At 43.8% G+C, this 26,691-nt stretch overlaps 1 protein-coding gene across 1 annotated transcript in view; it reads right to left on the reverse strand.

Annotated features, from left to right (window-relative positions):
* Positions 1 to 26,691, reverse strand: part of RGR (retinal G protein coupled receptor) — a 146,109-nt gene that overhangs the window by 102,700 nt on the left and 16,718 nt on the right. Inside the window, exon 2 of the mRNA XM_085615103.1 lies at positions 15,082 to 15,238. Coding sequence (XP_085471229.1) covers positions 15,082 to 15,238 — 157 coding nt within the window. The remainder of the gene's footprint in view (positions 1 to 15,081; positions 15,239 to 26,691) is intronic.

The raw sequence follows: 26,691 nt of genomic DNA on the forward strand, positions 1-26,691 counted from the left end.
CTAGTTGGTTTTGGTACTGTTTTGGTTTAGGTCCCTCTGGATTGGAAACGATTTGCATCCACTTCAGGCAGATAGATTTTCACGCTTTAAGGTTGGTTTTGCTAAGCCCTGTGTAGTGCTCTGTAGCTTTTCTAAGTCGAAATTCACATTCTAAATCTTTGTCATTGTTCATTGCAGAAATTGGTTGGTCCTGAGGAGAACCCTTAAATTCTGGGGTTCGAAACGCGTCGACCAGTTCTCATTCTCCTTGTGTTGCACCGCTTTCAAAAAATTTTCTCTTTTTTGTGAAGTCTATAAAACAATTGGTCATATTTATTGTGGACAATATAATAATGAAATGTTTTCTGAACATTCAAACTGAGTTGTTTTTGATGTTACAAGGGAAAGAAGGTCACCACAAGGATTTTGTTTTTGAATGTTTGTTGTGTATGCATGAGTATAATGGCCATGAGTGTTTGATGATGTTTGTACATACTTTTTATTTTTTGTTTCCAGGGGATTATTAATTGTTGGTGATTATAATATATGTTTTGTAAAAAAATGTTTGTAGATAAGACCTTAGCGCAACAAAAGAAATTTCTTTGCGCAAAATTATGCTTTGAAATATGAAATAAATTCAAATCATTTCCATTAAATAATAAGGAAATTCATAAAGCCCTCCTTTTGAGTTTCATTTCTTTCCAGGAGTCAGTAAAGTATTGTGTTGAAGATTCTCAGCTTGGACTACTTGCTTTGTTTTCTTGTATTTTTGGCTCAGTTCAGCTGAGTTTTTTGAGCCACAACCCAGTGTTGTTTTCTAGCATTGTAAATGCGGCGCATCTATTGTGGCACAAGGGTAAACTTTCGTGACGCATCTTTCCTGGCGCATCCATGCTGATTTGCAGGGATGCGCCAGGGAACATAAATCTGCCGCTATATATTTAGGACGCAGTGAACTATAACCAATTATGCCTTTTCTCTTCTAATACGATTTATATTTTATTATGAAGTGCATTAAAATTAAATGGGCTTTTATATATGCTCTAAGCACCCCAACTTGAAAGGAAGCACCCATAGTTTTATTACAATTAAAAGCAACAGTTATTTGTATTTGAACGCTTTTACTGCAAGTGTATGATCACCATATTTTCGTGGGCGCATTTTTTTCACATCTTTTGCTTTCATTTTTCTTTGTTTTTATTGCAAGTATATAATCACCATTGTTTGGTGCCGCATACTTTTGTTTTACTTCTTTTTATGTTAGTGCCATATGCTTGCCAGAAGAGTGTAGCAAATGGTCGTTGCTGTAGCATGAAGAACAGGTCGGACATCATAGGCGGTCATCACTCTAGCATGAATATATTGCAAAGCATCGCAGACGGTCATTGCTGGAGCTTCACTTTAATGGTCACCATTGGCTGTCGTTGCTGTAGCACAAAGTATAGATCTTGCAATGCCTGTTGTCACTAGCAGTTGCTGTAGTGCAGGTCTCGACTGTCTTCTTGGTTGTGAAGATCCCAACACTTCAGGTTTTCTTATTTTCTTCCAGAGGAATGCACTCTGATGCCAGCCAAGCGTCCAGGTCCTGGGGTGGCACCTCTTACGAAATAAGGACTCACTCTACCAGAGGCCAGCAGAGCTCAGGTAGACTGGGCAGTTGCTGGTAGGTGTCTGGAGCTTCTTGTGTCCCTGCAGCATAGAACAGGAGGACAGCCAGCCGACCCATGGAGTCACTCAGTTTAGCTTGGGATGAAGGGAACAGGTTCAGTCTTGCTTCAAAGAGGGCAGTTCTCTAGCAGCAGGGCAGTCCTCTGGAGAACAAGGTAGACATCAATAATCAGCAGGGATCTCCTCTTGCAGCAGCAGGACAGTCCTCTAAAGGACAAGGCAGGCTTCGAATACCAGGACAGTCATCTGGGGAACAAGGCAGTCCTTCTTCTGTAGTCCACAGGTCCAGGAGTGTAGTGAATAGATGGTTTAGGAGGTCCAACATTTATACTTGGTGCCAGCCTTTGAAGTGGAATGGCAACCTAGATACCCCCTCATCTTGCTCTTGAAAGTTATTCCCTTCCCATGTCACAGCTCCAAGCAGTCTAGGGTTACAAATGGTCAGTGCCATGCCCCTTTGTGCGCTTGAAGCAGCCCTTTTAAATATAATTGGGGCAGGGAACAGCTCAGCACGATCCATTTTTGCAGGATTGGCCATCCTGCTAACACCTGTCCTCCCGTGTCTCTCTGTGTCGGAGGAATACACAAAGGCCAACTGCCTAGCTATTTATAGTCATGTGACCCAGGACCCAGGCTGCAGGCACCAAATGGTTAGGAAAAGTAAATGCCAATATGTTTTAGCACCCAGGCTAATATGCTGTATAACTAAATACATATAAGGTCCCAAAGGCGAGACCGATTGCATTGCAAATGCTTGTTTAAATAGATGCATTTGAAAAAGGTGCCATGTGAGCTTGAAACGGTTACCAATTTGTATTGTTTGTCAGTTGAGAAGCCATTTAAAAATTTGTTTCTAACTTTGACACTGTAACAAATATGCCTGAAATTTGGCAGACACTTAGTACATTCAAATTACTATTGTATTTTTGAATTTGTACATATCCATTAAGTGGAGACAGTCAAAAAGAGGAGTCGCAAAAAAGTGTTCACTTACTAATATGTTTGTCACCAGTGATATCATCAATGATCTCATTTGAGATGTCATCAGTGATGTCATGGATGATGTCATTGAACATGCCATGATGGATATAAAATGCAAGGTCATAAGAGGTGCAAGGAAGGGATGCAAGTTATATTCAGGTAAGTTAACCTTAACTGGTGGCTGAAAGTATTTTTTTTTTAGTTTAAACTGTTATTTCCTAACTGACATTTTCACCTAACTATAGTGTCACTTTAACATTTGTTTTTCTTCAGTGAATTTAGAAAGGATTTTTCTTCACTGTATCTAACTATAGCATCACTTTATCTTTTTATTGTTTCAGTGAATTTCTACGGCTTTTATAATATAAAGTCAAGTCAAAATGTAGAAGGAAGGCCTATTGACTTTTTCAAGGGCAGACTACATCAATATACCAGACACGCCTATTGGCTTTGTCAAGGGATCACCACATCAACATATAATTACAAGCCTATTGGCTTTGTCAAAGAGTAAGGATATCAATATAAAAGCAAGCCTGTCGGATTTGTCAAGGAGTCAGGGCATCAATTTATTAAGGCAAGCGTATTGGCTTTTATGAAAGGTCAGCACCTTAAAACTACATTGACATGTTAGAGCTCATCAATAAAGCTTAAGATTCTAAAACATATTCAAAGATTCATTATGAATAATAGGCATTGAAAAGTAAGTCAATAAACATTTAAATAAACATGTGTAGTCAAAACATCACTGAACATATGTCAGAGTCTTTCTTCTGTACTCCTCAGGCCACATAATGCAACCATAAAATGAACCACAAGGGCCCCTGCATTCCTGAGCTGAAGAACAGAAGCTCCAGCACTAGACCTACTTGAAAACCTCAAACACTTTACCAGGGGTCATGTTATACAGACCCCAGGAAAAAATATGTTTAATGTTTGTAAAATATTTATGAAAGTCTTTTGCACTACCTGCAATCCCCCACAAAACTAAAAACAAAGTTGGTCGTCCCCCTGCCCAGATTGACACATCACAATATGGCGACCCAATATTCCCACATTAGGTTAGGAATGAACATTAACAACACAAGGTGTCTCCTGAAGGAAATATACAACTCGGTTGACTCATTTTAGGGATATGGCAACCATGTATCCGTTACCGTACACAAAATGCTCATAACGTAGCAAAAAAAGATTTATACAGTAAATATTGTGGCTAGTCATACTTCTTCATACAACAGCCTGAATTATATTAATTATAATTAGTAGTATTAGTATTCATTAATATTTTTTTAGTAATTAATTATTATTGTTATTAATTTATTAATTTGATCTTATCTGGCGTGATAACGATATTATGAGGTTTTCACCCATATTACTTGCATCAATATTAGACTACATTTGTGAATTTGAGATCTTGTGACTCGGAGGAGTGATTCTGAGATTCTGCCTAATTGTTGGATTTGATGTATCGCTCGCTATGTTGACTAACACATCGGGTCAACAGTATTGCACAACTCAACACTTGGTCCTGAGGATGGTCTTGTGTACTTGTCAGATATACAGGGACCGAAACATTGACGAAGTAGCCCCGACAATGTTAAAGCTCTGCAGAGTGGTTTGGGGTTAATATTATGATGATGAAATCAGTATTTCACAGGCAACCATTAAATATTTGTTTTTAAATTTCCCTGTGCAGTGTGTGCAATAAAGCACCAAAACATGCTATCTATCTATCTATCTATCTATCTATCTATCTATCTATCTATCTATCTGTCTGTCTGTCTGTCTGTCTGTCTGTCTGTCTGTCTGTCTGTCTGTCTGTCTGTCTGTCTGTCTGTCTGTCTGTCTGTCTGTCTGTCTGTCTGTCTGTCTGTCTGTCTGTCTGTCTGTCTGTCTGTCTGTCTGTCTGTCTGTCTGTCTGTCTGTCTGTCTATATGTGCCTTTTTGGCCTATATTACTATATCCCCTACTGACACAAGTGACATTCAACAGCTACAGTTGTGGTGGTGGGGCCCAAGTAGGATAACTGGACAAATTTAGCTTTGTCGGGGGCCATAATACTCCCATGGCCCCACCCCCACCACCCTTAGAGATGCCATTTATGTTAATTCCAGAACCAATATCTATCTCCCTATATTTCAGGCAACTCGTAATGGTTCCCTAAGGCAGAAAATGATGTATTTGTCAAGTTTACCTCTGTATTGCTCTATACTCAAGGTGCTGTGCCTAGTTCAAAGGTTAACAGGATAAATGACGAAAAGGTTAAATATAATCATAAACCCGTCCGTTTTGGAGAAATGTCAGTGGTAGAAATGGATGTGTTTGAAAGTAAAAATGTGTGGGACTTGAAGAAAAGATCAGTGGAAAAGAATTTAGGAGACGACGAGCATATAGAGGCACAGAGAGGAAGTGCACAAAAAGCACGAGGAACAGAAAGAAAATGTTGAGAAGGAGAAAAGAAAGACAGTGGGTTGGTAGAAAACAGCAGGATACAAGGAACGGAATAATTGAAGTATAATGAAAAACAAATTAAATTAAAAGCAGCAAACAAATGAAAGTCAGTGCAAGTGAGAAAATAAGAGCCTGAAAGACCACACAGACTGACTGGCCCTGCCAAATCTGTGATGAGAAGCAAAAGACAGCCAGCTGTCTGACGTGCATTCTTTATTTGAATGCTTAAAGATCATATTTTCAAAAATTGAATTTGTATTTTATTTACACAGAACATGTGGAGAACTAAATCAACTCTGGTTTACCGCAACATAACACTGAACTCACAGAGCTGCATTCAAAACCCTGTCCGAGGGCGACAGGACAAAGAAAGAATAGGAACAAATTACTGCGTAGGCCAAAGGCACTTTAGGTAAAAGAAGTTATATTTCCTCTCCGAATTGGAATCCGAATAGACCTATCAGAAATCTAAATCGGGAGGCAGTGATTAATTTACAAAAAAAGGATAAATGCATGGGCCCAAAGTTTTTCTTTGAGAGTCTGCACATGACAGAGTTGATGAATACCAAGGATGCCCAGTCTTGATTCTACCTTATGCCTCTTTCTTCTATCATGCTCACTTCCTCTCTTTATCTAACTCTTGCAGGTTCTTTTTGTAATACCTGCTTTCTCTCTTTGTCACTGTTGTTCTATCTTCCACTTTCTCCTTCTTTTTCCCTTTTCTGCTTTTCTCTATCTTGCTCTGGATCAAAGACTGGTGATAAGTGAAGTCCCAGTCCCCGGTGTCCATCCCTTCCGACACATGCCCAAATTAAGCAGTGCTGGGAGCCTGAGGTCATTCCATTTCCAAAGCCTGAGCGCTTGCGCCAAAGATGCTTGTGTCACGCGCCGTTGAAATGGATTTGGGAATATGGAGGAGATTCAGGCAAATGGCGTCTGGAAACCTGTACAGGTTCTTCTACCGCAGAGATGCTGGGGCTTCGTATTGACACAGGCATAAAGAGGCACAGCATCCTGAATGTCACCCTTTTATCCACAGGCAGCCAGTGCAGCTTCTCTTCAAAGCAGACGAAGGAGAGTTGCATTTTTGGAGCCTGCAGAAGTGCTGCAGCCAGTGGCGTAGCAAGGTCAGGTGGTACCCGGTATGGGAAAATTCTTGTCACCCCCGGCTTGACAAAATGGCAAAAATATAGGGGAGAGGAGTTCGCCTAACGGCTAGGGCGATGGACCTTGAATTTGGGGAACGGTTTGAGTCTCGGCAATGACGCTGGACATCCTGTGATTCTGGGCAAATCAAATAATCTTCCCGTGCTTAAAAACAAAAATGAATGTGTGCTCATGTAATGCAACTGGTGCTATGTAAAGCGCTCTGATACCTGATTTGGATCAAGTTCGCGCTACATAAAACTCTGTTAAAAACAATGTGTTTAAAACACATATTTTTGCCATTTGGTCACACCCCTCAGTGATGACACCCGGGGCAGCCCACACCCACTGCACTCCCTTCCTACGTTACTGGTTGCAGCATTTTGCAATGCAGGGAGTACAGCGAATCTGGTGTGATGCTGGATCTGACGTGCTGGTAATCCCAGGTAAAGCTTGCTGGCATAGCCCAGTTCAGAGTTAGTCGTCCTTGGGGGTTCACCAGAGATCAATGTTGAAGTGAAACTGAACTGGCGAAGCCGCTTGCACCAACTATGGTAGCTGGGGATTTATATTCAGAATAAAGTCCAATAGGATGGCCATGACATATTTTCTTTTTTTATCAAAGACTTACTCGTGTGATCAAAAACATGTTTAGGTCTAAACTTGTTATTTCAAAAGTCTGTGATCAGGACCTTCCTGTCAGCCTCACTTAGTTTGAAGCCGCTGGCATTCATCTTCCATGGATTTAAGCTCCCCGAGCACTGTGGGAAAACCATACTTGGGACTGTTTACCCACAAATAGACTTCAATGTTTTCTGTCTAAGAAAGGAAGTGCAGGTCCCAGGATGTCGGTGGTGGGCTGTAGGGGCAAGCGTCCCTGGTGATGTGTTCAAGTGACAAAGTGTAATTCTGGCAGACCAAGCATGTTTTTTTGGGCAGTAGATCTGACTGGAGCTCTACCTTATGTTGATGTGTTGCTGTTACTTACATAGTGCCAATATCGGCAATACTCACCATCCCCCCCAACAGCAATCTCAGAGAAATAACCAGACAAGACACCTTGTTTGTGGAAAGAAATATTGCTGTAGGTTTATTAGCATTACAACAATGCCAAGATGGGTGGGTTAGCTTACGGGCGATCCCAAGGCAGGCAGCCCCTCGCCGCCTGCCACCTGATGAGCCAAATTACACCGGGCCTTGCCCAAAGGTGTTTGTCATATTTTGGGGGAGAGAAGACACCTCCCACCAGTGGGCCAACAGCCCACCCCTTTTGCTCACGCCCATAGGGGTCGGAGCCTGCCAGGCAACCCTCGGTTGCTCAGGTCCACAAATGCCCATGGGACTACCGGGGCGCCGTCGCTCCTCCAGGGTCCAACCAGAGAACCTCCCTGTGGATATTTGGCCTTTGCACCCTTGTTGTGCTCCTGCAGAGGGTACCCATATGTACCTTACAGCCTCTGTATCGCCATGTAACTCCGCCTGCAACACAAAAGAATACATTAGACAAAACCCCCCCCACCCACACCCTGCTTGCATGCCGGGTATGAGGTAGGGTGGGAAACGGCATCAGGGTAGTGGGCAAAGAGGGCACCCAGTGGTCAGGGGAAGGTATAAATACCTCACCCCCGCCCCCACTCCCCGGAAGTGACGTGACCTACAAGACCCTTGAGAGTCCCAAACACTGGGAGGCTGCCTCCTGTGCCTTCTTGTGGCACTAAGGCGGCCGCCCTCTTAGCGGGTCTCCTGCGTGGACCCCGGGCAGCCGGCAGAGTGCTCAGCTGTGCTCAGTGAGGGAACTCCATTTAACATGGGTGTCTCCCACCTTCATCAACAGGCCATGGCATTTCTAAAGGCTGAAGGTAGCTGACTAATAATGAGGTACAATAAATGACTAGCTACAATGGTATGTTTGTTGTAGGTTTTTAGGCGCCACAAAGGAAAATACCACTAGTTGATTAATCAGGGTAATAATATCTAGGTGACGGTGCTAGCAGGGTGAGGAGAACCACCAACCTCCTCAAAAACTTTGTGACCTAGGCCAACAGATACATTCAAAAAATTTTGCAAATCCCCAGCACACGTTAAAACAGCCTGGAGATACACAGGATTAAAAAACAAGAAAACTCACATATGTCCAAGATATTTTGTGCTTTCTTCTTCGCCTTGATTTCTGATCTAAAAGTTATTGTTTTGATGTGTGCTGGGGATTTGCTAATAATAATGAGGTACGTGGCTTTTTACGTGCACCCCATGTAGTGAGGATACTTTCTACTGGATTTCACAGGTGAATCTGTTTAATATGGGATTAATGGGTTGACTGCTTCTCCTTGACTGACTGTGGTGTGCACAAGATTGTTTGATACATGAGAGGTGGTGCACTCGCCCATCCAGATGCAGATTTTGGCTGCATGTTTGGAGCCGCCGAGTGATTACGCGTACTTAGGAGCAGGCGGTGGCAGACTTAGGCCCTGGATTGTCAAGGTCTAAGAAATGCAAAGTTTTGCCTGCTGCTAAGCCTCTATGGCAGATGGAAAGCTGCGAAAGTTGGATATAAATTCCTGGATTTAGTACTCAGGGTGGCCCATAGGGATATTTCCAGGCACTGTGAGTGTCCAGATGGCCCACCGCATGATCGATGGATGCTGCTGACTTGAGCAAGGGCGGAGAAAATGGTGCAGCTCCTAGAGGACTACAGAGAGCTTCGTAGGAACCTGTTGGCAGAGATGTGGCAGGAGGTAGTTACTAGTTGGAAAACCCACATGAAGCAGTGATATGAGCACACAGGGCCTTGGAAGGTAGACAAGGACACATGGGTTGGCTAGTGAGACAGAATCATTGCGGATCATGGACTGGTGGCACAGATGAGCACAGATCCACCTCACCCTGCACAAGCTACTGACACGTTATCCTGTTGATTCTCAGGCGCTACTCACCAGACATGGGTGGCACAGGCTATACAACAGGCTTCAAAGTTAAATATTATACCTGTTATGGTGTACGCGAGGAGCTGCAACAGAGATGTATGTGTAGTGTAAAGATGTATACCGTAGCGATGCCCACTCAAGTTTATTATTGTAAAATGAAAATGTAATAAAAATAGGTATGAAAAATGAGAGGTTCGGCACTGCTGAACTGGGGTCCTGCATATTTTTTTGTATACCTTAAGGGTAGCTTCAATAGCATGGTATTGCTCTCCCTCCTCCATGTCTCCCCCTGTGCCACTCTCTCAGTTCCCACGTTAGTCCAGATTTTTTGTCCGGCCAATTGCAACTGTCTGGCTTGAATTCAAATCTAAGTGAAAAGAATAGACAGAACTGTTGGTTGCCGACTGTACCTGGATCGAGCCAGTCTCAGCATGAATGCCTGTTACCTGACAAAGGTAATAGTGAAACAATAATTAGTCCAAAGCAAGGCCAGAACTGCATTTATTATGCAAATAGATGGACTGCTTGCCATGCCTCACATACTATGGGGCAGATTTACAACTTCTGGCGCATCTCTGCAAATCAGGAGGGATGCGCCAGAACAGATGCGTCACGTAATCCCCCCCTTGCGCCACCACGGATGCGTTGCATTTACAATGCGGCGCACCATGGTGCAAGGAGGGTAAGATGCGTGACGCATCTTGTGGCGTACGGGCGGCGCATTGCTGGAGTCGCGTCTCAAGCGTGACGCAACTCCTGCAATGCACAGGGGCCACCCATACTTAACATGGTGCGTCACTCCTTACGCCTGCTTCAAGCAGGCGTAAGGATTTGATGCAGCAGCATCGTAAAACTGACTCAGTGAAATCTTGTAGTTTCACTGTGTCAGTTTTACGGGGCTTTCCTGCGAGGGAACGCCCACCCTGCGACAGAACGCCCACATGAAACCTGATGCAGGTTTCATGTGGCGCAGGACTTTACAACATGATGCATCTGCCTAGATGCGTCACGTTGTGAATAAGTCGCAACGTGGTGCATGGTTTATGCCGCCGCTGTGTCACAAAAGTGCCGCAACGGTGGCGTAAAAGTGTCGCAAGGGGCTTGTAAATCTGCCCCTAGGTGTTTTTATGCTCGGGAGAGAAGAACCCCAGCAATCAATCAATCAATCAATCAATCAATCAGGGGATTTTAAAGCGCACTACTCACCCGTGAGGGTCTCAAGGCGCTGGGGGGCGGGGTGGGGGTGCTGTTCCGGGATTAGCCGAAGAGCCAAGTCTTTAGGCTCTTCCTGAAGGTATGCAGGGGAGCAACTGCACGTGATTGGTCAGAACGAAGTCTGGAAGCCTGTGCACATGTAAATCCATGACTAATTGCCATGGAGCTGTGGTATACCTTAAAGGAAATTACACTTTGTAAGGACAGGTTGTTGCTGAAGTTTTGGGGGTAACTTTGAATCTCAGTGGTCATTTTGGGTTCAAGCCGGCTGTCGCTGTGTTTGATATATACTGATCCTGATGGTTGTTGCAGTGTTCACATTTTACTTTACCTGGGTAGGGGAAGGCGAGAGATGTCTCTCTTTTTATGGCAAAAAGACAACACACCAGGACTGTGAAGAGATTGTGTGGGTGCTGCACCTGAAGGAGAAAATTAAGTAAACTGCCCTTCACGTAGGAAACCTGCCATATTCAGCCATCCCTTAAGACCAAATATTCAGAACATTACCTTGAGGAGTACTAAACCCACAGGGATTCCCTGTCACCTCTGCGACCTGCCTGAGGACAGTATGAGATGCTGTTGCTGATCCCGCATAATCTGTTTCCAGTAAAGCCCAGCTTCCATGAGCCTCACACTGCTGTGTGCAACCTATCTGCAACTACAGTAATATCTGTGTGAGACCCCTGTGACTCAATCCATGCATTGTCATGCACACGATCTCCCGTAAATCTGATGCTGGTGTAAGTCCAGTGTCGGACTGGCCGTACCAGGCAGCAGGCATTTCCCCGGGAGGCTGGAAGGGTGGGGGCTGGTTTTGCAGAGTTGGGGGCCAGTTTGATTACTGGCACCGGATTTGCAGCTGAGCTGCAATATCGGCCCCCAGTCACAAAAGTATCAGTGCTTTACACTTGGAACCTCCCCTCCCCTTCCCCGAGTTGGTCCAACAAAATTGCCAGGGCTGCTTAAAGTTCCTAGTCCGGCCATGTGTAAGTCCCATCCACTTTTGCTACAGCATTGGTGTGCACCCCGTGTATGCCTACCCACCAATATCATAATGAGGCCCAAAGATGTTTGGCTCAGTCAATAAATTGGATTAATGTACTGGATCTGGCCAGAGTTTCCCAGAGGAATGCCCATTGAAATAACAAAAGTTGCGTGCCCAGAGGAAGGCACACTGAAGCACCAAAATGTGCATGAGTAGTCACATCCCTGCCTGGCACAACACTGAGCTGATAGGGTGACATGGGAGCTTCTGCCAATGTTAACAGCCGATCGCCATGAAAAGAATACATCAAACACATGTCCTACTTTCGAGGCAAGCTTCACTTTGTTTTCTCTACACAGGAAAGAGACAAGTGTCAACTTCCAAGCACTCGCAATGTTTAACACCAGATCAAGACCTAGTTGGCATCAGTGAATCAACATAGGGGGCACAAAAAACACAAGGGTGGGTGGCAGGGATGGGGAAGATTCCATCAGGAAGTACAGCCAGTGTGGTCCAGGCTACCGCTACTATTGGTGAAGTAGGTCTTAAAATGAAAGACTCAGAAGGTCACCATTGTGAAGGGTCTTGTGCTTATTAGCGGGTAAAGAGAGAGCAGAGGGGATGACAATAGGACATTTGCTATTTGACATTATTCAATTGCTAAGACAAACTTGCTAAACGTATTAACTTTTTAATTTTCCCAGTATGTGGATTGTAGTTTATGTTTTTTAGGTCAAACTTTGCCCAAGCCCCTAAACATACAGCAAACCTGCATTGGTAACTTCACTAGCTCATAGATTGGTTAGAACAAGAATGTGCAATGGCAATTTAGAAGGAAACAGTATATTTAATAACTACTCGTTCTGGTCATGCATGGTGTTGTCCTATGAAAAAGCAGTTCCGGAAAGACTCATTTTCTGCAGGCCTCCTCTGCTACAATTACCAGTGCTTCATCAGATATAGAACCAGAGGCTAGTAGAAGGACCATGACAAGGAGTGTTTGCATGAAGGTGCTGTATGAAATTATCATTTTGTTTTCTTCTCTTTTTATTGCTCTTTTCATTCTTTATGCCCACTTCTTTGGCCTCTTTACTCCTATTTCTTGGTTCTGAATTGTTTCTTAATTGTTGCTTCCGTTTCTGGCTCCTCTGTGTACTAATTATAACCTTGTTGCTAACATAAAGATGTGTGTATAACATTGTGTCTTGCAGCTAGGCATCTTTCACCACTGTTCTACTGTATGATGCCGCCAGGTTGGGTTATTACTCTTTCTGGTTACAGGGAGTCGGTGGTGAGAGGGTGGGGAGTTTTGAGAATAAGAGCCTCAGGCGGTATTCACTATACTCTTTTGGCCCGATTCACAGAACTAACTTAAGACAAAATCCTAAACTTACTACCATTTTGGTATTCACAGAAGGCACTTACTCATTTTGGTATTCACAGAAGGCACTTACTCATTTCGGTATTCACAGAAGTTAGGAGTCCTAACTTTAGGACTCCTAAATGCCTTCTGTGAATACCGAAAGTCTTAAAGTTAGGATATTTCTCAGTTTAGTAGTAGTAAAGTTAGGAGTCCTAACTGTAGGACTCCAAAACTGAGAAAAATCCTAATTTTAAGACTTTCGGTATTCACAGAAGGCATTTAGGAGTCCTAAAGTTAGGACTCCTAACTTCTGAGAATACCGAAGTGAGTAAGTGTCTTCTGTGAATACCAAAATGAGTAAGTGCCTTCTGTGAATACGAAAATGATAGTAAGTTTAGGATTTTGTCTTAAGTTAGTTCTGTGAATCGGGCCCATAGTCTCAAATGAGGATCCCATGCCATGCAGCCGAGGCCCGTGCAGGTAAGAGTGGTGGGGCTGGGTGGAGGGGAGATTTCAACAGACGATGACAATGGAACATTAAATAAATAATTAATTTCCCCTCTTTGTCGTCTGTCGAAATTCCCCCCCCCCCAAACCCGGTGTCATCACCGCACTGCTCTTACCTGCACCAGCCGCGACTGATGCCATGTACTTGTCAGACATTACCTATATCGTAAAAGGAAATACCATCAAAAAATGTTTTGCTCATTGAAAACAGCCCTTCTCGAATATAAGGACCAAACATGTTTCCTCTTCGTTTGAAAATTTCTGTTATAGACACTTAAACACTAGTGGGTAAGTGGTAAGCGTGAGTTGGTTTCCCATTCCAGTATCCTAATAATGTAGTTTCTGTTTTTGCATTGTACTTGAACAAACCAAACAAAAAAAAAAATTAGGGCACAAAGAAAATATCATAGCACAGAAATAAATTATTGACACGATAAATCATCAATTGTATTCATTTGATGAGATCCATACACAAAGAATGATCGAATAAGAGTGTATAGCTTGTTAAAAAACATTTGTTTTCCTTAATGTTTGTTTTTTTGCATGACATGTATGACTGGATATTGCTAAATTAATATCTTATGAGGTCTCGCCTAATGACGATTTTTAGTTGTCTGTTGGCAACGGACCCATTGTATCCAATATAGACTTAGGACCTGATTTAGAGTTTGGGGAGGGAGTCTCATCTCGACAAAACTGTTGGTCCAACTAACTGATCTAAAGTCGGGCAGACCATAAGTATGTCCTCGACGGAGACTACTCTGACTGCGTCGCTGACATACTCCTTCAACAGCTCGATGGAGCGTGGACTTGGCAGAGTTTTGGCCGTTCGACCGCCCGACCAATTCAGAGTAACCGGTCAAGTGGTCAGTTTTCACTCTCCCTCAGCACAATGAAAAACCTGGTGATAAGCAACAGTGAAACTTTCACATGATCCCAACACCATGGGAAACAACTCCTGTAGGGTGAGGGCAATTATTTTGATTTTTCCCAAAACGAAATCCCGGTTTGGGAATTTTTTGGGGAAAAACAAAAACAAGTTGCAAGTTTGACAGGCAGACGTCATGTCTGATGGAGCCATCTGCCGAACTTATAACACATTTCTTATGTTTTCAGAAAAAAAACAAGATGGTTGCTTTGTGTGCGCATGCACAGGGACCACCAAAGGAATAACACATTGGCAAAGCTAATAGGTCTGAGCCCCGGTGTCACGGGAGAGACCAATCAGCTTTGCCAATGGTTGCTCTCTAAAAGTAGACTCATGCCTCAACCGAAACATACCCTGATACTTTACTGTTACTTTACAGTGACTGACAAGCACGTTTTAATGGTTTTCATTGCTGAACTAAGTCATATACCTGAGGAAAAGGAATTTGACTTGAATCCAATGTTTGTTCATCTTTGACGATTCCAAAGAAGGGCTCTAAAATGGCCTAGTCTGAAAGTAGTGCTGCTTGATCAGACATAAACAGACATCTCATAAAGAAATTAAGCTATGCTTGTGTTGTGCTTTTATTTCCATATGGTTACTGCTAACCTAATGATTATATGAAGAAACACTGTCGATTCTTTATGTTACACACAGTTGGCGATTGAATATGTGCAGTGTAAATTTGACTGTTTTTAATATATTATGAAAAAATAATAAAAAGTGAGTTTAAAAAGTTGTCACTTGCTTTTCGAACAATTATCCCGAGCTTTTCCTTGGAATCACTGTTGCTAAATCAGACACTGATTACTAATGATTATGAGTTTGTGCTTATTTCTAAGGTAGATCTTTAATTGTCTGTCGTTTGTTTGTATACTTATCAGACATCAGAACCTAGCCAAGAAGCACCAGTGATGTAAAAGAGGATGCACTGTACCTCAAGAAGCTAGAGAAAGCTGCGATGAAGGCATTGATGCAGACGCCAGTGTCCGCCAGAGCCAGGCTGACGATCAGGAAATTGTGGGGTGTCCTGAGAGATCTGATTTTGTAGAAGGAGAGTAGTGTCAGGCCATTTAAAATGAAGCCCAGCAGAGCTGCAAAAGAACAACAGCAGATATGTTATGATCAACAAATGCGCCAGGGCACTAATTCAAGACAAAATTCTATTTCATGACAATTTCGCATTTCCGTTAGAGCGGAGGAGCGTCACCCCGCTTAAAAGTCCCCAATAACCCCAGAGATGAAAAATAATTTATTACCATGTTATTTTTCATGCCCCGTTCCGAACAGAGCATCAGGACTGGCAGGAGCTCAGCTACAGCAGCAGAGAGGAGGGTGGGCTGTGCACTGTTTAAAGTGAGCATGTCTTTTTGGCCAGACATCTTGCGACGGCCAGCCACAAATGCACACTTTAAACAGCTCCAAGCGAGAAAGCCAAAGCTTCCAGAGTGCTGTGGAGTGCCGAGTGAGGCCGCTCCCACCAATCGTAGCGCTGCTCTCATGCTGCATGAGAGCAGCACCATGATTGGCCAAGGGAGTTGCTACATCTAGTTCCAGTGAAAGAGGAGGTCTGGAAACGAGGACGTTGTGTTCTGTAAAGTGAGTGTTTTTTTTAATATATTCTTTACGCGTACGTTTTTAAAATATATTATTTGCATGCGTCCCCACCCTCCCTTCCTGTAGATGCCAGCCATCACTGCAATTACAGCTTTAATTCAACTATCAGTGCAGGTGTCAATAAGGTACGTTTGTTATGGTGAGACCACACAACAACATAAAACATTGTGTGCGTATATGCCTGTGGTATACCTAAGCCTTACTGCCCTCTGCTCAGGGTATTAAGAGCTTTAAAAACCCTCTCCCAAGGCAGTTTACCTCTGTTAATCGCCTAATCTGCCATTATGGGCTGGAATCAAGTGGAAGCGAGCGCAATGATGGGAAAGGGCAACAATAGTTGCCTAATTTAATAACTGGCTTTCAGCACCTGTCCATCTAAGGTCTTCCAAATCAGATTGATGACATATCCATTGTCCCTATCTTCTTCACATCGCCGCTTCACACTAGCTTACCTTAACTTCACACTAACGTAGCATGCAGGACAGCAAACATAGTAAATGCCATCATTAGAAGCACTCTGATTGGCTGAGAAACCATTCTCTTCCACACAAAGTGTTCACAAAATGTAATATCTCTGAAAGGAGAAGGACAGACTATAATCAGTCTAAAGGACAATGTTAAAAATAGTGCATGGTTGGCATAAAAAATTAAGTATAGGGCAAGTGGCAATGCCTTAAATATGTGTGGTTTGAAAGAGATGTGGTCCATACTGAAAGACACTGGCACTCATTACAAGCTGGCCGTTAATTGATATGATATATAGAGCACCCAATAAAATCTGATTCTGCTGGTATGATGGAACGTGTCAATCTTACCCATAAAGAGATAGTCACTTTGTGGCCATTCCCAAGGATTATGGCATGTGCAATTCCACCTAACACTTCACTCCCATTGCCCAAGTATACCCCTGATTTGTGTCGGGATCATTTCCTACATGAACAGGAGGGAGTTTGCTCCTCTCTATGCTGTTCTTTTACTACCTACGAAAGCTAAAGAAGAAGATCCCATTCTACGTCTACGTAGGCAGAGATCTGACGGAGTCCTTATTTGGAACGGAGTGCTTGCCCAATGACCAATTGTTCTAGATCACATTCATAAATCTGCACACAATGTATTTTGATTGTATTGTAGATTTCTGTGCTGGAAGGATTGCTATCTCTAACCCCAAGGCTATATAAACACACACACACACGTGCACACATACAGGTTATGGAACTCCTTAGTGGCTTGCACAAACCTTATCATGGATGCCAGGGAGTACTTTATCCCATATAATATATGTTCCCACCGTCACCTTCCGACAAACCACTTAAAACCATGGTGAGTAGCTCTTTCATAATAAAGAGCGGCATGTTTGCAATCATGATGAATAAAATAAAATCTCTAGTGCAAACTTAAACATATTAATAACATGTTAAATATTTGTTACAAACAGATATTAGAAACAGTGCAATATGAGTCAGTTTAAAACAAAAACTGCAGCAGCTCGAAATGTGTAGAAACATGCTGAAATATTCTAGCTTTTCTCTATGTAAGGGGTGAAAAAAAAAACATATAGGGGCCCATTACAATGGGGGATGGACAAAGTCTGCCCGCCACCGTAACGGTAAATGGGACCGCCCGCCAGAGGTGCGGCGGTCCCGCTGTGCCCATTAGGATGCGACCGCCACCCTGGCAGTCGCATCCTGCATATTTAACATTGTGGCGGGCGGTGCTTTGTGTAGCACCTGCCACAATGTCAAATTTGCATGTTGTGCATTGGCCTGCACAGCGTGACAGGCACCGCGAGGTGCCTGCCACCTTGTGCATGCCAATGAAGGGGGGTACCATAGGTACCCCGCGAGTGCGGCCCCCTACCCCCCACCTTCCCCAGGGGCCCGTAACGGGCCCCAATAGTAAATTCCTGCATGGCTTTCCATGGCGGAGTCTCCGCCATAGAAAGGCATCCAACCGCAACCTTAGTAATATGGATGGCGGGCACCGCCGCCATATTGTGTCCCTTCTCTGCCCAGCCGGCAATCCGACCGGCGTAAAAGCGGCGGATGGTCTTTCCATTCGCCACGGTGCCCCCTGCCATACTGATATGGCGGGGGTGAACCAGGGACATTTGGTGGGCAGAGGGACACCGCCGGCCCCGTGGCGGCGATCCGCCTGATGTACTAATGACCCCCATAATCTCAGCTTGTCAGCAGATGAAAGAAAAGCAACGCTCCATTTGTTGCTTTAAACAGCTGCTTTAATTATGCTCCATGACCTGACTTGCTTTTGACCTCAACTGATGGCATTGTGATGACCGAACTCGACTGTCAGAACTTATAATAGGCGTATTTTGATGTATTTTCTTTATAATCAGTGACTGTCACGTCAAATTTATTAGTATAGTTACTAAAAACCAATGCATAAAGAACACCATAAAAAAATCTCATAAAAATGATCAAATGTTATGTAGAAAAATTGTAGACCATTGTGGATTACGAGTTAAGTTCTTGAGTGTGTCTCAGTCTAAAATAGTGTGTCCCTGAGGGCATAGCCCTTGATAGAGAGTCCTCTGCCGGAAGGGAGTGATTTGATATTAAAACACTGTAGAGATGTGAAGATAAAAAAGGTTAATGCATGAATTTCTTTAGTCTGTGTCTACAGAAGTGTTTTGAGTCAGCTGTGAACTGTGTTAGGCTGAGGGCCCCTGCCTCAGTCCGCTGGCATCTTTTTAGCCACCAATGTCAAAAATTGTACTAAACAGCAGTTCTAATGTGGGTCCTCTGGTGCGAAACAGGCCAGAAAGGCCTGCCTCTGAATCCGAATCTCTCTATGGTTAAAATGAGCTTTAAGAAGCTGCCTCCTCTCCTTCCAGAGTTTGTTGCAGGTGCACAGGAGGTGAAGCAGATCTTCTGTGGATGTTCCATATAGGGGGCACGTGGACCCTGCATGATCCCTAAGTCAGTGCAGAAGGTGCTGAGTGCACAGTAATAGCCCCAAGTGATATTTCAAGGATTGGATTTTAACGTTTTTTGAATATTCTAAATTGAAGTATTTTTGAGGGCCCAGTGCCGTGTAAGTACTCAACGTCATCCAACCATGGGCCCTCTTCGCTAGTGCGTCTTTATCTTTGATCAGCAATAGGAGTTTTATTGATTTCCATACAAAGTTTTCTGAATACTATATGGCTGATGGGTGATTCCCAGAGCTGCAGGAACCCAGAGTTGTAAATGCTTTCTTTAAGATAAGTTGTGGCAGATGATGAGTTTCTCTGTTGCAGTCCAAGCCACAGATAGTGATTAAGGGTTTTTGGTTGGTCATTCCAAATTTTGTTCCAGGTGATGATGTAAGTTCCTTGCCTTGCCAGGCACTATTTTTTCATTGCTGTCTATTTTGATAGGGAATTGTTCATTCATTCCCTTTGCAGGTTCTGCTGATTGCTCAGACGTGTGTGTTTATGTGGCTGCAATTTGTCCTTGTGTTCAGCCTGGTTTTGGTTTGAAAAGGGGTAGACGTCTTCCTCGTTTAGACCAAGGTTTCTGGTTCTGGCATTTCCTCTTTTGGGTCCTTCTTTGCTTCATTTTTTTTCGTGGTATTCGGAAGCTTGGTTTCATCCTGGGGTTGGTGACGGGCATGCTTCTAGTCTGGTCATCGTCATTCCATGACACCCTTTGCTGATGGGAGTGACCCTCACTGTGGAAACAGTAAGGTTGGGATTTTGGTCCAGATTGTTTGGGGGTGGACAGTCATGCTTTTTTGTGTTGCATGGTAGGGCTGCTCCTCTGAAAATGGAATATTGGCAAATCGAGTTCCCATTCTGAGCTGTGTGCATAAGCTGCCCTGCATTACGGGTAGGGAGGCCAGCTTGTTCACTATTGGGCCCCACCCACATCTGGGCTTTTTGTTTTGAGAATTGTTCTGTGTGCTTTGGAGGAATAAGCTTAGCTCTCCAAGTTTCCAGTTGATGGCTACTACAAACACTGCCAGAGTGTTGAGAAGGGTCAGTTGCATGCCCATTTTGTCTGATATTGCTGGGCCTCCAGCAGAAGTTGTACTGTTTATAGCATGTTAGCCCGGGCACTTTCAGTGTGGGATTTTCAGGGCATTGCAAGAGGATGCTGACCACTGATCTCTGCCTTTGGCACCGCAACTCCTTCTTGCTGTGAGGGGGCAAGAGCAGGCTGATGGTTGTGCCGACTTGAAGTACTCTTGGATGCGCCTGAATGCTGGTTGCTGATGGAGGGCGAGGTGGGGCTGACAAGTAGTGGTGAGTGGAGATCAGTGGGTGCGCTTCCTTGTGTTAGTACCTGGAGGCAGTGGGAGAGGGGGATAGTCCAAGTTTGCGGTCCTTGATTCCTCAGTTCCCTTCCAAGGCCCAATATCTTGATTCGCTTAGCCCCCTCACTGCTTAGATATTGGATGCAACACAGAACTCAGGAGACTGCGGGAGGAGGGGCTCCCAGCAAGGCAAGCCACACTGGTCTAACACCTGCCGCCTCTGCCCCCTTTGGGGAGGGCCCTCTGCTCTAGTCTCTCTTACCCCCTGTCTGCTGCCAATGTGACCATGGTCAGCTGTACGATGCCTGCCTCTCCCTGGAAGTGGGCAGTGTTGAGGGGACGCAGAGCTCAGACATCTACAGGAGTCCATGAGGGGGTACAGAGAAGGCAGGATAAGGCGAGTCGAAGGTGAGTCAAGGTTGAACCAAGCCATCACGGTCAGAAGGCAGGGCAGATTCCTTCATGCTGTGCAGGCCCGTGGTGCTAGCCCGAGATGGAGGCCTCAGTCAGGTGCATGTCACTGACCATGTCATGAGTGATGTAATATGTGAGGTCATAAGCAGTACACTGCCGGGGCATAAGTTATAGTTAGATCAGGTAACTATAACTGCTACATTTCTCTGGTTTTGTATGAGTAAAATGCAGCCTAACTAAAACATCACTGTAATCTTTGATTTTTTTCTGTGAATTTCTAAGGATTTTTTAAATTTTATTTCCTAACTATAATGTTAATGTAGCCTTTGGTTTTTTAGTGAGTTTCTAATGTTTTTTAAATTCTATTTCCTAACTATAACATCCCTTAAACCTTTGTTATTTTCAGTGAATTTCAGTGGTTTTTTAAAAATGTATTTCCTAACTCTAACCTGTTGAGGTTTCATTTCTGTGAAATGAGCATCATTGCAGAATGAATCCTGCCCTGTGTATGTATCCAAGAAGAGAACACCATTTTGTGTAGCACCTCTACCCAAGTTGAGTACTTTCTGCTGACTAATTAATAAGTACTACCCAGTCTGGTAAATGTATAGTGCATCTTCTACACTACAGCTGCGTAAACAATGTAGAGGAAATGTCTCCAGTGGCTTTGTGTGTCTGTAACTTTGCCAATGTGATTGTTGTTCAAGCTTCTTCAACAGATAACTTTACAAGGTGGAACTTCAGAGAAAACACACTTGAATGATTTGTACTTTACAGAAGTGATTTTTTTGTTTGGTGGAGAAGTGATTGTAATTGTAGGCATCAAGACCGCGTCCCAAAATCATAGGGAAACATTCTTGGGAAGCCCTTCAGTAAGTTGTCCATCATCTTGGGGAAAGGATGGGAACACGTTGCATACCGCTAATGTATATGGGTGGGGCCAAAGGCTCGGGCTTCTAGGCAAGATTTCAAACTTCTCGTTTTTAAAAGTTTAGAATACGATTTCTGGTCTGAGCAGCAGATGATAAGAACGAACCCCCAGTTACAGACACTATGTGAGATATTGTGCTCAAGAAAAGCAAGGATGCAAACACCTTCATCACGGATTACAGTTAACTTTTCAGTGGAAATGCAGTGAAAACACATTTGCTTTGCCTTGGCCATACGTACAAAGTTAGGATGATTAGTACTTTACAGAAGTGGAGCTTCAACTCGGACACTTGCTTTGTTTATATCTCTACTTCCTTCCCTCTGAGGTTCCTTTTCTCTGGATGTGCTTTGTGCCAGAATAAATCTTGCCCTGCATATTTATCCAAGAAGACGCCACCGTTTTTGCAGCACCTCTATTCAACTGGAGTACTTTCTACTGCCTAATTAGTAAGTGCTACCTCGTTGGGTAAAAGTTTAGTGCATCTACTACACTACAGCTGCATAAAGGACACCGAGTAAATGTGTCCAGTGATCTTGTGTATCTGTAACTTTGCCAATGTGATAGTTACTCAAACGTCTTCAACAGATAACTTTAAAAGGTGGAACTGCAGAAAAAAAAAAACTTAAATGATTTGTACTTTACACAGGTAAGAGCTTCTATGAGTAATGGAGATGCAATCGTCTTCCTAGGCAACAAGAACCCATCTCCAAAATCATCCGGAAAAGTGCTGGGGGGCCTTTTAGTAAGCTGGCCACCATCCTGAGAAAAGTGTGGTAAGACGCTGCATACCGCTAATGTATATGGGGCAGGTCCAAATAGGTGGAGTTTCTAGGCAAGTTTACACACTTCTAATTTTTAAAAGTTTAGAACACAATCTCTGGTCTCAGCAGCAGATGACAAGAAAGAATCGCCTCATCACATACACTACGTGAGATATTGCACTTGATAACGGCATGGATGCAAACACCTCCATCACTGATTACAGGTAACTTTTTATGGTGGAAAAGCAGAGAAAATACACAGGGATGATTTGTATTATACAGAAGTAAATGCTTCTTTTGTTATTGTAGGGAGGGGGGCGGCATTGCCCCCGTCCCCGGGCTATTACGGACCTGGGTCCCCATCTCCCGGTTCCCGACCATGTCACCTGCACGCCCCCAGGGCACTCAGTTAGCACTTGGGTCGTGGGGAGAGCCTCAAGGCCCCCACGGTCCCAGCCCCCTCCCTGCCTCTGGTGGGAGCCAGCATTGCTCTGACAGACAGCGGACTACTGAAAGTCAGCTCCCTGTCTGTCAGAGAAAATGTTTTCATCTGTTTCCCTGCACGCAAATATGCATGCAGGGAAACAGATGAAAACTCCACTTTCTGCAAGCCAGAGCAGTTTGAGAGCTCGAGCTTGCAGAAAGCAGAGTTATGTTTGATTTGCTTGGTGGGAAATGTCAGCTTCCACTAGACAAAAGCTAACATCTACCTCCCAAGTATAGGCACCTTGAGAGGTAGGGTGGCAGTCCCCAGGGCCATAAATAGCTCCAAAAGGGGGCCGCACGCTCCCCCCCACATTGTAGAAGTTAGCCCAGTGGAGGTGGTGGTCCCTGGGGGTGGGGGTCTGCGACAGAGCCCTTATATATATTTATGTCAGCCCCAAGTAGGTGGCAATCCCGGGGCTATGGTGGGGGCACGTGGCGCCCCTCTTATTTGTAATAAATTGCCCCTGGAAGATGGTGATTTCCTGGAATGTGGGGGAGGCCATATTTGCCTCCTGCTTGAATTTTATATTTAGCCCTGGGGAGGTGGCTGTTCCCAGGATGCAGGTGGGCCCTACATAATTTTAAATTCCCCAGGGAGGTGGCGGTCCCCGAGGCAGTGGCAGAGACACACGGGCCCTCCACATTTATTTTAAAACTTTTCCTGGGGTTGTGGCTGTCCCCAGGTTGCTGGGGTTGCCACGCTGGCATCTCGCCATAAATTAAAAGCACTGCCCCAGGGAAGTGGTGGTGGTCCACATGGCTTTTATAAGCCCAAAGAGGGGAGCCCTGTGCGCCCCGTCCTATTTTTATGTTATGTCCCAGGGACCAAGGCCACCTAGGGGGCATTTAAAAGCAAACATGGGGCCGCACTTTTTTTTTTATTTGTTCCTTCAAATTCATGAATATTGTGATTTCTTGTGAATTCTTTTTTTTTAATGCTTTTAAACCATGGCAGGGTCCCAGGGGGGCCCCCAAGACTACGGTTTGGAGGTCAAGGTATTCCTACCTTGCTCCCCTTTCTTTTTTTTACGTTTTTGATTTGGGACTCTGCTGGAGCTGAGTCTCTAGATGGCTGCCAACACTTCCTGGTTCAAGTGTTGGCAGACAAACAGAGCTCTGCATTTCCCTGCATGAGTTTGTTCTTTTTTGCGAAGTCGTCTTGGCCACAGATATCACTAAATGTATTTTCTTAAATTTCTCAACACTGAATGGATTTACATCAAATAACATATCGCACAGTCTGTGTAAACAAATCACCTCTCTAAAAAGTTGGTGTAATTCCATCCAGCAATTCGGGCTGTAGGCGCGTTCAAAGGTCCTATGAGAATTAACATGGGAAAACACACTTTTTTTACACACTTTTTTCTGAGCCCCCGCTTGACGGATCAGCCAAAAACTTTCCATGCACAACAAGATTCACCAGGGCACTTTTTTGGGAAAATGTTGTGAAGATTTATCAAACGATGCCAAAGATACAGGCAAGTCAGAAATTAGTTTTCCTATGGAAACAAGGTCCTAACTATAACTACCTACTGGCTACCACCGATAGTTAATATAAATATACACACAGTGGTGAAACTCTTGGTAGAAGTATCCTGCCAGTTCAACCTGCATAACATATCAAAGGAGAGATGTGACAGGGGGCTCACAAGTAGCTGTTATCCTGGCCCTTCTAAAGCTTATGAAGAGCCTGCTCTTAAGTTTTGGATAGAGGTCTTTAGATGCTTACATTGGATGCATCATGGACAATGTGTGACAACATAGGAAGATGTAGAAGGACCTTACGATGAGAAAAAATATCTTATCTCAGTGCATAAAGAATAATTTTGCATACATTTATTTCACATGTCCAAATTATTAATACAAAACGTATTCCCTAGAAAAAACATTGCAACATCATACACCCCATGTATGTCTGCTAATTCTAAGATTCGGAATACTGTTCCCTTTAAAAAATGCCAGCAGTCACTAGTCAGCAGCAGCGGCTCTTCTCCGCTAAGGTGGAGGAGCGTCACCTCACTGCTCTGGAAGCAGTAGTTAAAGGAATACTAAAAGATAATAACCAACGTTATTATCATTTTATTTTTCCGTTTCCTGATGCAGGCAGGGATGACAGAGCAGGGGCGAGGGGTAGGAGTGGTTTTCCCACTCCAAGTGCACTGAATGTTTGTTCGGCCGTCCCGGGACAGCCAAACCTTCATACGCACTTTGCATGTTCTCCACCCATGGTGCATTACATCCAGGGTGGAGAACATGACCAGGTTCCCATTCCGTCTCAGTGCCGAACCACAGAGCTTAGGCCTATCACAACACTGCATTGCAGCGTCGTGATTGGCTAGGGGAGTCAGGAGCCTAGGTGATTTCTGGTTCCTGTTGTTGAGGAGCGGAAGAGGAGCGAGAGGCGGCGGCCTGCTGGCTGGCCTGCAGGTAAGTGTGCTCTATTTCCATTTACCACCCCACCCTCCCCCCTTGCCCCGTCACCCCATTTAATAGTGGCCACCTCTGCTGGTCAGCACATAACTACAATCAACTCTTCCAGTAAGAACAATGTAAGTGTGTAAACACTTGAGTGTCTGAGCCAGTAAGAACAATGTAAGTGTGAACACTTGAGTGTCCGTGAGGCGGGTGTTTGTGGTGAATGCTTAATGATTATATACTCACTGGTCCAATACTCAGTTAAGAACTGATATTGAAGCTCTGTGAGCATGTGATATTTCAAAATGTTTTGTAGTTGCAGTCAAACACACAGGCTAACCAAGGGCACGTTAAAATGTCTTGTATGGCCTGTTCCCAAAAATGAATTTAATATAGGAGCGCCAGGGTAGGTGTGAGCGAAATTTCTGTTGCGCCACTGTAATCTCAGGTGATTTTGCAAATTTTATGTTATGCTTGTTATGATACATTTCTAAAACTACTCCATTACACCGCATGGCATAATTACTTCACTTTTGCTGAATAACAGTGCAGGAACATAGGAACAATGTGAATGACAAAGACGTGTGTGCTGTTATACGAAAAACTTGTGTTTTTCGCATTATTCTTGCATGTCAAATTGCGTCCTCACATCCATTTTAGACATATTTCACACTAAAACATAGAGCTAAATTACAGTTTTGCATTGTACATCATTTTTTCAGAATTTTCTGTAAATACTCAAAAGCAAATTACGCACATTTTACACATCCCTACCCAGGGACAGGTCAGGAACTTTCGCATTGTTAACCAGTAAGGCCAGCCAAGAATGAGGGAGTAAACAGAGATGTTCTGTACTTTGAACAGAGGAGGAGGGCATTGCCAACCACCCGCTTTCTGAAGGACGGTGTTAAATAAAGTGATTACTACATCTAAAGGCTCCTGTGGGGAATCAAAGAAACAGATAATTCCAACTGCAAGCCACCTACCGTTCTTATCAGAGAATTAATACCAACACATTATCACATTTAATAGAGAATATGCCCTTTTATAAATAGGGCTGGCTCGTTCTTAACTCTAGCATAATCGTGCATAATTTCTTGCATTTTACGTTATACTTTTAATGAGAAATGCATAAACCTATGCCACTACACCATTTTGTATAATGTTACATCCATTTAGGGAATATCTATCATGGGAGAAGAGGAACAACGCCGACGGACAGAACATGATTGCCTGCTCTTTGTGTCATGTGAGATTTAGGGCCACATGTACTACCATTTCATTTTGAGACTAAATGTTAGACCTGGCCCTTTTGACAGGTTTATCCCTACACTTTTTGCCTTTTGCCTCCTATTTTTCTGGCCCTGTTTTTGTTGGCCATAGGATACTGGGCTCTTTACCACTGCTGATCAGTGCTAAAGTGCATATGCTCTCTGTGTAAATTGTGACATGATTGGTTATCCATGATTGGCATATTTGATTTACTGGTAAGTCCCTTGTAAAGTGGGCAAGGGCCGGTAAATCAAATGCTACTAGTGGGCTTGTAGCACTGGTTGTGCCACCCACATGAGTAGCCCTGTAAATGTACCTCAGACCTACCACTGTAGTGTTAGCATGCGTAGTTGTGAACTGCAAATGTTGTCCTGGCAAGTGCACCCACTTGCCAGGC

This window comes from Triturus cristatus, chromosome 1_2, assembly GCF_964204655.1.
Source record: "Triturus cristatus chromosome 1_2, aTriCri1.1, whole genome shotgun sequence".
NCBI classification, from domain to species: Eukaryota; Metazoa; Chordata; class Amphibia; order Caudata; family Salamandridae; genus Triturus; species Triturus cristatus.